The 12,428-nt window shown below is 36.0% G+C and overlaps 1 protein-coding gene across 1 annotated transcript; it reads left to right on the top strand.

The window, feature by feature from the left end:
- The first annotated feature begins 2,096 nt into the window (after positions 1–2,096).
- On the top strand, positions 2,097–3,351 carry LOC108362384 (piggyBac transposable element-derived protein 3-like). The gene is made up of 2 exons (XM_017615318.1): positions 2,097–2,838; positions 2,906–3,351. Exons 1-2 carry the CDS (start codon positions 2,260–2,262, stop codon positions 3,344–3,346), a joined length of 1,020 nt encoding a protein of 339 aa, XP_017470807.1. The 5' UTR covers positions 2,097–2,259; the 3' UTR covers positions 3,347–3,351.
- Positions 3,352–12,428: the final 9,077 nt, after the last annotated feature.

Here is a 12,428-nt window from a genome sequence, read left to right as displayed (position 1 = left end):
GAGCTGGGCATTATTCGAACAAATTTCAGCCGTAATAATAATAATTCGCAAATAATCCATTAACGAATGAATTATTCATCAATAAATTCCTTATGAATAAATTATTCGTGATTTGTTTTCAATTTGAAATAATGTTTTAAAACAGATTTGTTTTTTTCTATAATCACTGATAGGTACTTGAATCCTTTTACTTTATCACGAATATTTATTTCATTTCCATTATTCAAATAACGAATAAAATAATTTATCCGCCATTCGAATAATTCTTCTCTGGACAAACTAAATTATTTCTTATTTACGAATAACGATAAATTTTCCCAGCTCTGCACATAAAATACATATGACGGCGAGGTCATTTATCGTAACTGAGATATAAAAAACAAACTGAATGAATTGTCATGGTTTTTTTTCGCAGTACAATAAGAGTCATCTCTAACGCTTATACGAATAAACGGGTACCGACTCAATAAAAACTTGTATAACAAAGTGATAGTTCTCAGCCCGAGTTCACCCGGGCGACCTGGGAATATAGAACCGACCATGTGAGATCTATGCAAATAATAACCAAATAATAAGGGGGCTATTCTGCCCAAAAGGAAAGAATTTATGTACCTGATTCCCCAATAACTGACATTTCAAAACACGAACGCCAACTACACCAACGGAAACTTACTTTCTCCAACATTTCCTTTTTTTCAAATTCGCAATGTTCCCTGTAGTCAAATGAACTAGTTGTAAACTACCCTATAACTAGTATGAATCGCATGCCCAACTAGTCAGCCAACTATCTTTTTTCCATGCAATCAACTGGTATTTTTAACATGGGGATGTCCTACGAAATGGCAATTGTCAGATTTCGGTCAGAAATATACCAGTCTCATACTAGTTCAGAATAGACAAAAAAATACTAGTCTAATTATGGACCAAAACCACTAATTTGGGAGTCAAAAAATAAAATGAATTCATGAATATACAATAAAAAACATTTAACCCAGATGTGCCTAGCGTACTATACATAGTACACTTGTAAAAGTATTTTTCGCAGCAACCCGTCAATTCAAATGCACGTGTTTGATTTCAAATTCCAATGCCATGGTAACGAGTGAGCTTCACTTTTATTCATTTCAAATTTTACATTCGTAGTTCGGTCATTGTGTGTTTACAAAGTTGTGGAAAAGTGAAAAATGAGTTACTCCGATATAAGATTTGTAAGGTAAGTACAAATTATGTTTTATAGAAATTTTTTTTAGGTCTACTACTAAAATCTACTAAGGCAGAAGATATAGTTTTATGTTATTTATCAAAGCTTTGTCATTATTTTACTTTTAGTTCAACTTTTATCGCCATATTCATAGGTGTACTACATGTAGTACACCAGGCACATGCACAACCATTTCATTCCTAATTTATAATTTGGCTGTAGAGAGTGTATTTTTGAAATCATATATTAAATTTAATGGAAGGATTTTATAATGGGAAAATTATAGTAATATATGCGCGAATGACATTTTGATTTCAGAGGCTTTTCGCTAAATGAGGCTCTACGTATGTTAGAAGATGACGACGAAATTTTAGAAAATGCTACTGGGATAACAATATTTCCCCCTGAGAACGAAGAAGTAACCGATGAAGATTCTGGTGACGAAAATGTAGTTGACATAAACGATTTGCCAGGGTTGCAACTTCGTGCACCTGCCGAAATTAATTTGAATCGGCGCGTTGACGACAGTGACTTTTCGTCCGATGATGATCTGCCGATAGCTCAATTGATCCCTGAAAAGCCTGCAGACAAAAACTTAAGTGCGAAGAAACAAAAAAGGTATAACTGGAAAGAAGACTTACCCACCACCAATTATTTCTGACATGGCTGCTGATCCAATTGATCTAAGAGTGAATGAAAATATGAAAAGTCCGTTGGATTTTTTTGAGTGCTTTTTTGACGAAGAGCTTATAGATATAATAGTCGAAGAAACTAATAGATACGCTGCTCAAAAAAATCGATCACAAAGAGTGAATAAGACAGAAATAAAAGCATTTTTAGGGGTGTTGATCCTGAGTGGATATGTTTGCGTCCCGAGGAGAATAATGTTTTGGGAAAGAGAAAACGACAGCCATAACGTACTTGTTGCAGAATGTATAACACGCGATAAATTTGAATTTATATTGTCAAATATTCATGTCAAAAACAATGAAGATCTAGATATCGCGGACCGATTTTCGAAAGTAAGACCTTTATTTGACCACCTCAATAGAAAGTTTATGGAAAATAATCAGATGGAGGAAATGCACTGCGTTGATGAGGCTATGGTTCCCTATTTCGGAAGGCATGGATGCAAGCAGTTTCTACGAGGAAAGCCAATAAGATATGGGTATAAGCTTTGGGTAGGATCAACCAGGCTAGGGTTCGTAAATTGGTTTGAGCCTTATCAAGGAGCATCAACAAACATAAGTGTGACATACAGCAACTATGGCGTAGGTGTTGCCGTTGTTCTAGAATACGCTGAGACGCTGCGCAAGAAATGGCGTGATGAAAAAATGCACATATTCTTCGACAATTTTTTTACTACTATTCCACTTATGGAGAAACTTACAGACATGGGTTTTCAAGCAACAGGTACGATAAGAGAAAATCGTGTATCCGGCAATCCATTACTCGACTCGAAAGTACTAAAAAAGCAAGACCGTGGGTCTTTTGACTTCGCTAAAATAACTGACCATAATATCATTGTCGTCAAATGGAACGACAACAACTTAGTATGCTTATGTTCAAATAATTCTGGAGTCAACCCGATATGTAATGTAAGAAGATTTTCGCGAAAAGAGGGAAAACATATTCAGGTAAACAGTAAGCTAATATGAAACACATACTGTGTCATCTAAATGCACGTAATTTTATTTTTTACAGATTCAGCAGCCTCATTTAGTTCGCTTATACAACGCAAATATGGGGGGTGTAGATCGATCAGACCAGAATATTGGCCTTTACAGAACATCTATCAGAGGAAAGAAATGGTATTTTCCACTTATAACCCACTGCGTCGATTTGGCAATACAAAACGCATGGCATCTTCATCGAAACAATGGGGGTGTCCTTGATCTGTTGAAGTTTAAAAGACGAATTGCAACGGTTTTGTTGACGCAAAATAGAAAACCACCATCAACATCTAGGGGACGACCATCGGCATTGGTAAATATTGATATCAGGTACGATCGCCTTGACCATTTGATCATAATACAACCTAAGCAAACAAGATGTGGGGAATGTCATGATCGAACAACCACTAGATGCCGAAAGTGTGACGTTGGACTTCATGCAAAATGTTTTGTCGCATATCACACAAAGTGAACTTATGTACATATATGTGCCTAGTGTACTATACATAGTACACCTTTTTTTCCCAAAACTGAAATAAATAAAAAATTAATTTTGACTAAGAATGTTTTACTTAACAATAAAAACTAGAAAACAGATCGAAAATTTAAGTTTTTTTAATTGTCTTAGCTTTAGGCATATCTGGGTTAAGTACACTTTTTTATTTTACATATTTTTATTTAGCAGCCTTAGATTTGCCAATAATTATTGTTAATTTTTTTGAGTATTAATTAAAAGAAAAAATAAATACATAGATATTTCAATTTCCAACATCCAATACTCCTCATTTTCAGAATATCAACGAATTTACTAAACTCAGTAAATTCAACAGACGACTTCTCGGTAACAAATAAAGATTTTTTAAAGCTTTAAAATGAATTTTGAAGGGGAGGAGTAGTGCAGCTCAAATGTGCTTAAAAACCGAAATTTTTGTACTTTAAGGTTAGAATATCCCGAAAACCTGACGTGATCTGGGGTCAGATTCGAATTCAGCACGTCAAAGACCTTCGGAAAATTATAGTCCGATTCTTGGTTAAAAAACCTTGTTGGCCTGTGTAATTCAAGCAGTTATTAAATATTCTTAATTTTTGTCCATAGTTTGGCTTATTGATTGATAATAGAAATTAGTCAAATAATTATATTAATCGTGAAATAAACAAAATAAGAAATAATTGAAAATGATCAAAAATAACAAAATAACAGGTCTGGTATAATTGAATACGTACTCAATTTAACGGTTTACGATATACCAAAAAAAAAGTTATATTATTTTGTGTACTTTATTGTATTAAACTGTCGAAGTCAAATAATACAGGGTATGAATAAATCGTTTGTACTTGGTACAACTCTGGTCATTTTCGAACTAGTTCGGTTTCTGTAAAGAAATTCTAGTTGTAAACTAGTATTTTTCCTGACTAGTTTGGGATTTCACTGCAGGGTTATAGCAATTTTGTTTATGCAAGCGTCCTGAACCACAGCGAACTGAGTCAAATCAAAGTAAATTATGGTACTCACGGTATCCGGAAGAAATTACCAGCCAAACATAATGAAGGTTTCCATTACAAAGAAATCCGCTGCAGGACGGTGCACAGTGGTTCGGATCGCAAATCTAGCTGGACGAAACTATTTAAACAAATACTCGTTGATGGATCTTTACACCACTTCTTACCTAGGGGATTTTTGGGTCGCTGATTACGAATCTGAAGTCACTTATCAAAAATTCAAAATGGCGGATCCAATATGGCGGACGAAAATAAAAAAAAAATCGGTAGATTTCTATGAAACTGGGTATCTGGGGGTTTTCTGGGTCGCTGATTACATATCTAAAGTCATTTACCAAAAATTCAAAATGGCGGATCCAACATGGCGGACGTAAATTTAAAAAAATCGGTAGATTTCTATGTAACTGGGTATCTGGGGGTTTCTGGGTTGCTGATTACGAATCTAAAGTCATTTACTTAATTTACTTTATTTGCTTCGGAACGAGCATTTTCATCAGATATTTCTTTCAATTTACTAATCACATAATCACGGACACCTTGTTGTCTTTCAGCAACACTTCTCCAAATGTCAAACAACTCACTATGACTAAAATTTAAGATCACAGCAAGAAACACAAATAAATTTCAGAAAAAATTTTATAACAGCGCTTAAAGATTTACATGCCTGTTGTATAATTTTTTAATTTCAGAAAGCAGAAAATTCGCGAGTTACTATTTTTTTTTAACTCTTACATAACCAAAGTTTTTATAACTCCAAGTATTTTTCTGTTTTAACACACAAGAAATAAATGAATCTATAGCGGAATAAGTGTATAGCGGAATAAGTGTATTTGTTTGTTTATAAACTCAATTTGCAATTATGCAAATATCTGTGAGTGCAATTAGCAATCTTTTAAGGTAAATTTCAGCTTTTAAAATAGAGTTCTCACCTTTTTGTTTGTTTTCATATGTTAATGCTTTAATAAATGCAATTTCTATTTGAATGTATTGTCAGGAATGTATTCCAAGTACCATTAAGTATTTTAAAAACAAAAAAATCTTGACTTTCGTCCAGCTAGATCTGCTATCTGAACCACTGTGCGGTGGCTTCTAACCAGCTTTTGCACTCCCAACAAAGCACTTTCATATCAATAATAGAGGCTGTTAGGAAAACCGAAAGCATTAGGGAAACGTAACAAATAAAAATAGGTAAAATAAAAACAAGGAATACAAATACTAAACCCCTTCTAATCCCATCGCCGTTTTGCTGCAGTAAATTATCCGGAGGGGAGATATAACGGGTGATTTTTTAAGAGCTTGATAACTTTTTTTAAAAAAAAAAACGCNCAATGATTTGCAAGCGTTGCTCGTTAGTAAGTCTATTCATGATGAAATTTCAAAGCATACTGAGCATCTTTCTCTTTGACACCATGTCTGAAATCCCACGTGATCTGTCAAATACTAATGCATGAAAATCCTAACCTCAAAAAAATCACCCGTTATTTCATCGAAAAATCATGCGTACCTCTATTACTTATGTGGTCGGTATTACGATCAACTTTGACTACTAAAGCATATGACGGTTCCTTAACGTCATCGCTGTGGTGCTGGAGGTATGTTGATGTTGTTTATAGCTGGTGGTTGGCACGCATCGGCCGAGCGAGAGTCGCTGGTATCTGACTTGCTGAATTTCGGACCGCTACCAGCAGTTAGTTTTTCCTGTTATCCAATCGAATTTAAATTGTCTTCAAGTTACGTTGAATTGCATTTTATTCAGTCTGAATTATGGGAAACATATATCATTAACGGGGCATTTAAATAGGAACTTCACTTGGTTTTGATGACATATCGAGCTCTAACCGCGAAAAAAACTTAACCGCCAAAAAGCAAATTTTAAAGGAGAGAAGTTTTTTTGTTTTTGTTTTCTTAATCCGTTTGGAAAATATCTTTGAAATTCTAAATGTAGTCTAGGCCCGGTTCAATACAAGTCATAGACTAATTTCTATCTTCATTTAACTTAATTTGTAGGCGAAATTATTGAATTTGGCGCTTACGTTAATTTCGCTGTCACCGTGGCAGGCTACTAGGCAAAAATTTAGCGCTTACGTTAATAGAATTTCCCAAAAAAACTTTGAAAAAACGTATTTTATTTTCTTTTTTGTACACATTGACATATATAAAAACATAAATAAATGCAAGGCGAATCAATATAAGGTGATAGCAGGAGTACAAAAACAAAAATTTACATGTATTTTGTTTTTGCTTTGGCGGCATAAACTGTCAAAATCTGTAAGTGTGTGTAGAAATTCAAACAAAATTTTTCAATTTGATATCAGAAGCCGTGCGGCGAAACACATACAGAAAATCAGCTGAGCTAGTAACACCACCTTATATAAATTCGACTTGAATAAATGTATAAAAATATATATTTACAGTCAGTATTTACAGGTCACTACTAACTTCCATGTCGCTTACATTATTTTTGCGGTAACTCAAAACAGCAGATGTCGCTTACGATAAAATTGAAAGTCGTATATCTCTGTGACTATGTCGATTGACGATAAAATTTTTTAACAGTTGACCTGTTATGGGTTTAAGAACAATTCTACATCAAAAAACTAATTTCGAAAAATATATCGCTTACGTTAATTTCGCGGTTAGTGCTCGATATGTACATATATGTATGGATATTTAACTTCATTTATCCCATTGCCATCACTTCGTTGAAATTTTCATTCTATATAAAACACTGCTTCACTTCAAATACCTATGGACACAATAACATAATTCACATTCGATGATTAATTGGTCGACAAAATTAACAGCAAATCTCCCATATTTACATACAACTTCAAATAAAATTATCGCCCGCAGTGTAAAAGCAGCCGTAGAATGGAGTTGCAGTAGTTTTCGTGGCTACACGTTTCGTCAGGGCTTTTCTGCTGCATTCATCAAAGCAATTCCAATATACAAATTATCCACGTATTGGTGGAAAATTTGCGTTCGCGTTTGATTAAAAGCACTCGATTGGATCAAAAGCTTCCCTAGTTTCGCGAGCTGAAAAGAAAAGGAATGAATGGAAATTCAATAGCAATTGTTAATGAAAATTGTACAATTAACTTACAACTTCAGTTTTTACGCCACTTGCGGCCTCGTGGTTAATAATGAATGACATTTTTATTCATTCAGGAAGTTACACGCTTGTCTGAATTTTGACTTACGTGATTTGCCCAAAGGTTGACATACGGAATGTAACCAAATACAAGCCTTCCTTACATATTACTAAGAGCGCCATCTATCTCTAGAGCTTGCGGTTAGCGGGTAAATTCGCACTGCTCTGTTGAGCAATGAAACTCACCACACAACCAAACCATTAGTTACGATATTAGAATGCAAACTGTATGTTCGAGCACCAGTCGCTTGGGCATTTAAACCAATTCTTAAAGATCTGTTCGATGGCAAGAGCTGTGAAAATTTTCTATGTGTGTATATTTATACATACATACATACACTATCAATTCTTTTTTTTTGCAAATAACCTTAATGATATTCAATTTTTTTGTGGGTGGAGGCGCATGGCAATAAATATTTTCACGAATGTACATACACAGGTACTTATTACAAAAAAAAACTAAACCTTTTGATAGACAAAAGTCAAACACTTATAAGTTGAGATCAATATACCCGAAATTTTTTAACTTAATTTTTTCTGTGTGGGTTGTAATGCCGTAAGCGAAACCTTTATGCCACTCACTTAAATAACTAATGCCGACACGCTCGCCACCCACATGGGTACATATACAAACAAAACCATGACATAATTTCAGAAGGAAACATGCCTTATTTCACTACCTTGAGGAAAAAGACCGACCTACGCACCCACCGTTATCCGCAGCTGTGCCACCTATGTGAAGCGAGTCACCCTATTAGGCTCTGCCCATCTATCGCGCAAAACCCCCTGAGGAGAGATTACGGGAAGCACTACTGGGCCGCTTTTGCGCTAATTGCCTCGCGATGACGCACCAACTTAAAAATTGCACGAGCGAGGGAAGATGCCGCCGATGCGGTGAAAAAAAACACTCGACGCTGCATTTGGACGAGCCCGCAAGTCCGCCTAGAAAATCATGGGCACAACAGGTGGAGAAGGAGGGGCGCTCTCCATACACACGCCTAGAAAATCGTGGGCACAACAGGTGGCGGAGGAGGAAGATGGCTGTTCCGACGATGCACTCTCGATACTTGCGTCCGATTCTGGAAGGGAAACGAGGCCTTTCCATCCAGAAGCCGAGGAAAGCGGATCAATAGAGCCGGCAGCGGAGACTCGGTCTCTCCGCGCTCTCACCGAAGGGGGATCGGAAACTAGGACTTTCCGACCGCTGTGGAAACATGAGCGGAATCGGATGCGAGGAGCGGAAACTGGGCCTTTGTGCCCGCGTAGATCCAACCGCAAGTCCTCACGGCGCATACGCAAGGAAGATGGACTGGCGACTCGGTCTCGCCAGCTATTCAAACCACGCTCATTCCGAAACAGAACGTTAGGCCATACGCTACGACCCATGGTCCCCATCGCTCTAACGGCCGTGGAGAAAGTCGAGGCTGGAGGGCGGCTACATTTAGTTCGTGCCCTGATCGATGTATGCTCTAGCCGAACCATAATTTCGTCTGACTTAGCCAGAGAGTTGCGTTTGGATGAAACACGCATGGGCGGAGAAAAGGGCTGCCTTTTGCGACTCAGTGGAAAGCATGGGCAAAATAATCGAATCGTTCCTAATGCCGTTATCTCGCCGCACTTCAATCCTGTTACCCCATCCAGCAGTGTAGACCCCGCAATAGCTGAGCCATATGCGCACATACGACTGGCGGACCCAAGATTTTACGGCTCATCACCGATTCGTTAATACTTGGTACCGACGTCTACGCGGACATTATTCTGCCCGGGACACTGCCCACGTCCTTCGGACCACTTTTAGCTCAGAGTACCACCTTTGGATAGGTCCTCTCGGGCGTATACAGAGCTTAACTTATAATTAATTGCCATTATGCTTGAATTTACGTTATTTTCATTTGAATTATTATTTTTTCAATAAAGTGCATTGAATTCTCTCCCTTTTTTATAGCAATTTAGGAAGAAGAAGGACGAAGCTCATAGCGATGACTGTTGCAGTGGTTACCTGATGCTGAACAAAAAAATATTTTTCTAAAAAACTTTATCTATTACAATTTAAAATCAACAGAAGAGCTTGGTGACTGAAACGCGTCCATATTTTTGGATTTGCTTATCGCAAGGGGGCCGGGAGTTTTAGACCATCAATCTAAATTATTACACAAAGTAATGACCAGCCCTAATATTTTGACACATTAGGGATCCGCCCTAATGTTAGCTTATGCAGACACACATACATACACATACATATACGCGCTAACACTACTATTCCGGCCGTTAACTATTATATCCCGCCGGACAGTGACCTTTCGTTAAGTTTCCCCTTGAAGTGGTAGCTAACTGTCACTTCTTTTTGGAACATCAAAGCGGAAGCATCGCAGCTACCAGGCCTCTTCACTACAGGTAATCTGATTGTCACGAGAAGCAAATATTCTTAGTTCTTTAAATAATTGGACGCCAATAAATATTACAAACTACTAATCCAATTGCGTTTTTATATATTTTCTATTCTCTTTAATAAAACCACTGGTGCGCTCAATCGAAATCCCTGCGGCGCAACTGGGTTTCTCCATGGCGTGATTCCTTTTTTTAAATTCTGACACTCGCGGCTTTTACTGTAGCAGCTGCGTACCTAAAACTGTTATCGGACAACTTGTATAGTGTTCTGGAGTACGGCCCGTTAAGGTAGAACAAAACCAAGAAGTGAACGTGGTCCGCCTCTTTCCTGATTTTATTGGTATAAGATTTATGTGGATTTTACCTTGTCTCAAAAGTCCATGCATCATATATGAGCAAAATCAATGCTGACTTCAAATGCATATTTCTAGGTATTTTGCAAAAAAATATAGTGTTTTTGTGTGGAAACATACAAAACAGTTGTGGATTGAATATGATACATAGGACCCACCTTATCGAAAACTATTTCCCACCCTTATGTATAATAAATGAGATTTTAAATATTTTATTTTTTTGCATAAGGGCATATAATATATACTCTCTTTGCATATTTTTATATGCAAATAATATCAAATCAGATAAAGAATCCTGAAAAGAACGGGGGACCTATGCCATGAAAAAAGATGTATTGCATGAGGACAGGGAATCTGTTAAGCAAACTTATCTTTTACTAAAAAAAAGTGTAGATACCTATACCCAGAGCTATAAAAGTTCAAAAGAACATTAAAATATCTTTAATTTTATATAAAAATTGTTGCACAAACTGTCTTAAATCTTAATACAGAAGTATTTGTAAGCAGAACTTATTTTTGCGTAGGCGGCCTGCGGCCGCGCTTAAGGATGATAACCCTTACAAAGTAAATTCTATTTCTGTGTTGCAAAGAAAAAGGGCAGAAGTACTTTTGAGCAGAACTTCTTTCTACTTTGTGAAGGTTATAATCCTTAAGCGCGCTGCAGGCCACCTACGCAGAAAAAAGTTCTGCTCAAAAATACCTCTGCTCCTTTTCTTCGCAACTCAGAGAGAGTGTTCTACTTTGTGAGGGTTATAATCCCTATGCGCTTCCGCAGGCCGCCTACGAAAAAAGAAGTTCTGCTCAAAAATACTTCTGTATTAATTTTTAAGATAGTTTGTATAACAATATGTACACCAAATTAAGGGTATTTTAATGTTCTTTTGAACTTTAAAATTTGTAATTTGCACTGATGGCAATAATAGAAACTCCGTTTCCTGACCACTATTGGCTATATTTCTTTTTTATCTAATAATTAATATTATTTTATAAATCTCTAGCTCACTATACATATAACCACGGTTGCCAGACGTACTGATCTTATCAGTACAGTACTGATTTTTCAACTCTTGTAATGATTGTATTCATTTCATCAATCAGTACGATAATGTTCTGATTTCTCAAAATTTGTATTAGTTTGTACTGAATTCAATTCAAACTTCCTTAAACTGTACTGTAAAAAATAAACAGAAAATAATTTAATTATAGTTGACATGTTTCAGATAATGTTTGATATGCCCAAGAAATTAGTACAACAAAAAGATAGGCATATCGCCGGGTCGTTGCATACCAGCTGCGATAATATGATGGAGCATAAATTATTTTAAATTAAATAAATAATATAAAAAAAATCTTTTTGATATACAACGAAAAAAGTAGAAAATAATATTTCTCAGTCCCATATAATTTGTTGTGATAACTTTTGATTTTGAAATTTTAGCAAAAGGCATTATATACAATTTATGACATTGAAAACGAAAAACGTGGAGCGCATTAGATTTAATTGACAATAGTCAAACTACATAATATAGAACTAAAATTTCTACAGGGAAAGTACAAATTTAAGATCGATTTTAAGCGGTCGTTATTCATATATCCACATACATACATATATTACCCTTCATATCAATTCAGGTCTATTACATGCGCCCCACGCTTCGCGTTTTCAATCACATTAATTGTTTATAATGACTTTTGCTAAAATTTCAAAATCAAAAGCTATCAAAACAAATTCTATGGAACTGAGAAATATTATTTTCTACTTTTTAGTCCATTTATAAAAGCGTTGTATATTAAAAGGTGTTTTTTATACCTTTCATGAGCATGAAATGGTATTATAACTTTGGTCCGATGTTTGTAAGTACCAGAACAAAAAGAGATAGACCCATTAAAATGTATACTTATATGATCAGAACGTCGAGCTGAGTTGATTTAACCATGTCCGTCTGTCCGTCTGTCCGTCTGTCTGTCTGTTTGTATGCAATCTAGTCTCTCAGTTTTCGAGATATCCGTATCAAATTTGGTATGTGGGTGTATTTTTATAATGTATTAATCATTTGTCGGAACCGGAAGAATCGGACCACTTTAACATATAGCTCCCATACAACTGATTGTTCAGATATGAGATTTTTCGTTATAAATTCTCAATTTATGCAGCTACGAAC

This window comes from Rhagoletis zephyria, unplaced genomic scaffold (genome assembly GCF_001687245.7).
Source record: "Rhagoletis zephyria isolate East Lansing unplaced genomic scaffold, Rhagoletis_zephyria_1.1 Rzeph_scaffold_00999, whole genome shotgun sequence".
NCBI classification, from domain to species: Eukaryota; Metazoa; Arthropoda; class Insecta; order Diptera; family Tephritidae; genus Rhagoletis; species Rhagoletis zephyria.
The sequence above is the reverse complement of the archived record's forward strand: the minus strand, read 5'-3'. Positions and strand labels throughout refer to the sequence as shown.

Coding starts and splice junctions, on each gene's coding strand:
- LOC108362384 (XM_017615318.1), top strand. CDS start 2,260: ATGGAAAATAATCAGATGGAGGAAATGCACTGCGTTGATGAGGCTATG. Junction 2,839..2,905: donor AAGAGGGAAAACATATTCAG/GTAAACAGTAAG, acceptor TATTTTTTACAG/ATTCAGCAGCCTCATTTAGT.